Source organism: Echiichthys vipera (assembly GCF_963691815.1).
Source record: "Echiichthys vipera genome assembly, chromosome: 19".
Lineage (NCBI taxonomy): Eukaryota > Metazoa > Chordata > Actinopteri > Perciformes > Trachinidae > Echiichthys > Echiichthys vipera.
Genome location: NC_139844.1, coordinates 23,250,135 through 23,254,924, shown reverse-complemented (window position 1 = coordinate 23,254,924; position 4,790 = coordinate 23,250,135). Strand labels below are relative to the sequence as shown.

Here is a 4,790-nt window from a genome sequence, read left to right as displayed (position 1 = left end):
CTACAACCGCTGGAGAACACATCCACCCCCTCCGTGATCCCGCGCCCCTGCCTCTAAAAGCTCTATTTCTATTCGGTCTCATAATTAAAAACCATCCGCAGTAAAAAAAGAAGAAGAAGAAAAAATTAATAGAGGAAATAATGCACAATAAACAGGAGGCAGGCTGATCGGCGGGGAACGGGAGGAGGAGGAGGAGGCACGGGGAGCCGAATGAGCCAAGCAGGAAGAGAGAGAGAAAAACACACACAGACAGGAAGAAAGACACTGTCAATAATGTCTTTAAGGTACAAACGTGCGTCCCGGGGAATCGACACTTAACCGTCTCGGATGTGCGTCTGTCCGCGTGTGCGCAAATGAAAAGGGCGCGCTACAAAACGCAGGTATTTGCACAAAAAACAACAGAAAAAAATTAATTAGATTATTATTTTTATATCAGTGTTCAAATAAAACTCCAATCAGATAAAAAGGCACTAATAAAAAGGGGGCACTTTGATCAGAGCGGCACAGAAACAAACGTGTGAGAGGTGATTAATTCTCTCCACGCCCCCATGCGTAAACGGCGCTTTAAGGCGAGCCCCGTTTGTTTACATGACAATTAGCGCGTCAATTAACGCAGCCATTAGAAGAGATCAGCCCAACGTTACCTCGCATCTTCACACGGACACATTCTCTTCCATCCGAGCTCTCACCTCGATCCCACCCCCCCAAAAAAAGCTGCCCTCGAAAATGACTCCACGGCACCCGAGCGGCTGCCGTGCGCTCAAACGGGCGCCGCAACTCCAGCTTTACTGAATATACTGTTTATATTCTCCTCCAAGAAAAAAAAAAAACCCACCTCCTGTTCTCTAACTCTTGCCCCCCTGTGTGTTTTCAACCCCGTGCACACGAATTATGCTTCTTGCAGGACAAGAGCGCCTCCATCTCTCTCTGGTTTAGTGGCGCAGGGAGTCCCTCCTCCGGATCCTGGCGCTCCTACACCACAACACTCATGACGTATCAACATTTCACACACATTTCCCCAACAACTATTGCGACCTTTTGCACATGCATGGCACCCAACTCGCACACCACGGTGCACAGGAGGCTGGGACCCGACCCCATCTCGGTGCCCCGGGACCGGCCCCCTCCCCAAAACTTGCAGCCAGCTCGCCCTGCAAAGTCCTTTACAGTTTTTTTTTCCCTTCACCACCTGATTTAAAAATTGCGGGAAATTCAATTTTTATTTTGCTCTCTAAAAACTTTTTCCTCACTTATAGAGCTCCCTTACCAAATTTTCGTACGTCCCGGGGTGCTCCTGCCCTGTCCAGTCCAGCCGTATGGGTAGCAGCTGGGGTAGAAAGACAGTGTGCACTGTGATCCTCCAGTTCAAACATAAATCCAGCAATGTTTTAAAACAGTAAATGATAAATCAGAGTATGGGCAACATCACAAAGTACAGTGCACAGAGAAGCATCCCTCTCGTGGTGCTGACTGCTTACCTCCTTCTCCTCCACCTCCCTTATCAGGGTCTGAAAATAGGATCAAAATACACAATTACACCCCGTGACAATTTCCTGCGTGTTATAAATGATCCTAAAACGCGAAAACACCAACCTCGGCTGCTTTTTGACACGGTCCAGCTTCTAGAAATCGGGCTATTAGGAAGTACAGTTCTGGTATGGTCGGAGGGGGAGAAGAGGACGGGAGCTGCGTTAGAAGAGGGCACCGAGGAAACTGGGGGGGTATTAAAACAACCATGACACACTCTCCGAGCTCCTTTTACTCACCAGAAGTCAACTGCGCGATGTGTGTACTGTCTGAAGCCATTTTGGTGTTGTTTGCCAGGGCAGCGCCACAGCCTGTGTGGTGGGTCTAGGTGGCTGCCCTGTAGCTGTCACTGTTTATCCACCAGGAAGAGGCTGCCTCCATTCAGCTCCGCGCGCACGGAGTCCCGGCTGCGTCGAGTATCCCTCCGCGAAGCGACGACTAGTGCGCGGTGCGCGGTTTACCCCCTAAAACGCCGTCTTCCCCGACAAATGAAGCAACCGCTGTCTCACCCCCGAGCTCACTGCCCCTCGGGGTGATTTTTAGCGGCGGGTTGTCACCTGTGGAGGCACGTTTGTTTAAATCCCCCTCCCCCCCTCAATAGAAAAAAAAAGCGCAAGCCCTCTGCGGAAGAATACGCGTGGTGCGTGTGTTTCACCGTGAAGGGGAGGTAGAAATGGCAGCCCTCTGTAGAGGAGAGGACACACTGCTGCTGCAGAATGGCTGCTATTTCTCAAGTTAAATCGCATTTATCAAGTTTTAATAATTCCAAGCATACATAAGCATAGTTTAAAAAGCCTGTTGCGGATGAATACAACGCAATTGCTGGTCTATTTTCCTGCATTTTTAGCTGCGGATGTAGAAGATGGCCACCGTGTTTGAGGGGGGATTTGCAGCCGAGCTGAGCGTTGCAGCTGGGGTTTCATGAAATAACACAGCCCGGCCGTGTCCGTGCCGTGTGTCCCTCGTTGTTAATACGCCGTCGTTAACGTGTAACAAGAGGTAAAGCCAACACACCCACTCTCTCCCGGAGCTGTTGTGTGGGGAAGTCGTCCATTTCTCTTCCAAATAGTGGCAGAGCAGTAAAATGGGGGAAGGGTTGCAGAAGAAGGGGAATGCAGCTTAATGAAGGATACCTCGTGAGTTAGAGGAATTTAACGCCAATGAGACATTTCTGCAACATAGATCATCAAAGGAAGTGATCAAGGAAGCAGCTCACACAGCACACTTCCTCTGTGGTTCACTAGAAAGTTCTGAAAAAATAGGGAACACTAAGGTTTTATTTCCTATAATTAAATAAGATGCTGTTATTTGTGTAAAGGGTGCATTTAATATCTTTAGTAAATATTCCCTGCATGTGTTTTGCAGCAGCTGCCCAACAAAACACACGCTCCTGGTCTCTTAGTGACCTTATGAACTGTTTGCTCTGTTTTGATATAGGGTAAGACGTCAATGAAAGCATAAGCAGACTAATTAATTACAAATATTAGGACAGTTTTCTTCATTTTGTTGAAAGGACCATGATGCTACTGTATTAATTGCAAAACAAACCACTTCCTGAGTAAGGCCGATGTTGGCATTTGTTACATAAATCCAGGGAAACCACAAAATACGATATAAACACACCTGAAGAGTGTATTTTAAAAACACAGATTTGTATCTCTCTATTTTCTTTTCACCTCAGGGTAAATCCTGTGCATGTGTGCAGCTGCCCAACATAACACACGCTCTGGTCTCTTAGTGACCTTACGAACTGTTTGCTCTGTTTGATTTGAAGTAAGACACCAATGAAAGCATAAGCAGAGTAATTAATTACCTCAAATTACAAATATCAGTACAGTTTTATCTTTATGTGGAAATGTCCCTGATGCTACTGTATTCATTGCAAAACCAACCACTTCCTGAATGAGGCCGATGTTGGCATTTGTTACATAAATCCAGGGAAACCACAAAATACGAGATAAACACACCTGAAGAGTGTATTTAAAAAACACTGATTTGTATTTCTCTATTTTCTTTTCACCTCAGGGTAAATCCTGTGCACGTGTGCAGGCGCTCATGGTGTAATCTAGCTAAAGAATGAATTATTCCTAGCTATATTATGCATATTATTTAAAGAATAAGTCATAAACACTGGTATAGAAATGTAAATGTAGAGCTTGTCTCACTTAGTTCCCTGGGAACTGACACGTTTGTGGCTGGGGAGATGCTTATGCTATAAAAACTTGACTAATTCTCTATTAAATACTGACATTAAATTATAAAAATATATATGAATGTAGTTTTCTTTCCTGTATTTCTTATGAAATACGGACACACAGACGTACTGTCCCATACCTTGCCTGAACTGGTTTTTGTTTTGTAAAGGACACCAGTGATGTTCAGTGATCTCATCTCATCACATCTTCAACCTCTTATAGTGACGTGTCATTGAATGTAAATGTGTTGTATGCTTCACTCAGCACTTATGAATTTATTTAGGGAACCACAGATAACACAGATCATTTAGGCAGGTAATGTGAGCATCCAGTGGCTTTTTTAGTTTGGTGTCAAAAGTGTTCTGACAGATTAAGAAGAAGAAGAAGAATTACTTTATTAATCCCTTACTTTATTAATTCACTCTATTAGTAATCATGTTACACACACACAGGCCCGAAATACACACACATGCACAGACAGGACCTATATACATGCAATTAAGGAGAGATGTCAGAGCGAGGGGGCTGCCAGTGGACCGGCGCCCTGAGCAGTTGGGGGTTCGGAGATTATTGGGTCATATGAGGTTATAACTTATTCTCTACTCCACAACAAAGCAATCGGCATGTTCTGCTCCTCCTGCATCCACGTGTGTGTTGACCCTGCACTGATAGAGTTAGGTCAGCTGTGTCAAATGTATTAACATTCACTCATTTTGTCACTTTACTCCCATGGATCTGAAAAGAGTGTAATCTAAGGTACAGTGACTGACAAGCACTCTGAAGAACGGTGATCCAGGCCTGGTAATAATAAAGGAATGCTTGATGACTTTTGTTTCCTTGCATCCTCTCCTCTGCAGCTTATTCAGAGTGAAAGTGAAACTGCACGTACAGCGACCCTGCAGCCGTTACAGTCAGTGCCACCTCCTATGTGTCAACCAGCCTACAGTGGTCTCTTGAGACCACTTGATTAGACCCTCCTGCAATCTGTTCTTCACACAGAAAGGTCAGGTTTGGATCTCTAGGTCTGTCAGTCACTTCCATGTCACTTGTCATCCTGACCCCTCTAGT

At 45.2% G+C, this 4,790-nt stretch overlaps 1 protein-coding gene across 1 annotated transcript in view; it reads right to left on the bottom strand.

Annotated features, from left to right (window-relative positions):
- phip (PHIP subunit of CUL4-Ring ligase complex) overlaps positions 1 to 1,908 on the bottom strand; it is a gene marked incomplete at its 5' end in the record, with an annotated part of 45,922 nt that extends 44,014 nt beyond the window's left edge. The window contains 6 exon segments of the mRNA XM_083934683.1: positions 1,268 to 1,327; positions 1,479 to 1,508; positions 1,594 to 1,652; positions 1,767 to 1,819; positions 1,821 to 1,854; positions 1,857 to 1,908. Of these exon segments, the coding sequence (XP_083790809.1) occupies positions 1,268 to 1,327; positions 1,479 to 1,508; positions 1,594 to 1,652; positions 1,767 to 1,819; positions 1,821 to 1,854; positions 1,857 to 1,908 (288 nt within the window).
- Between the last annotated feature and the right edge of the window lie 2,882 nt (positions 1,909 to 4,790).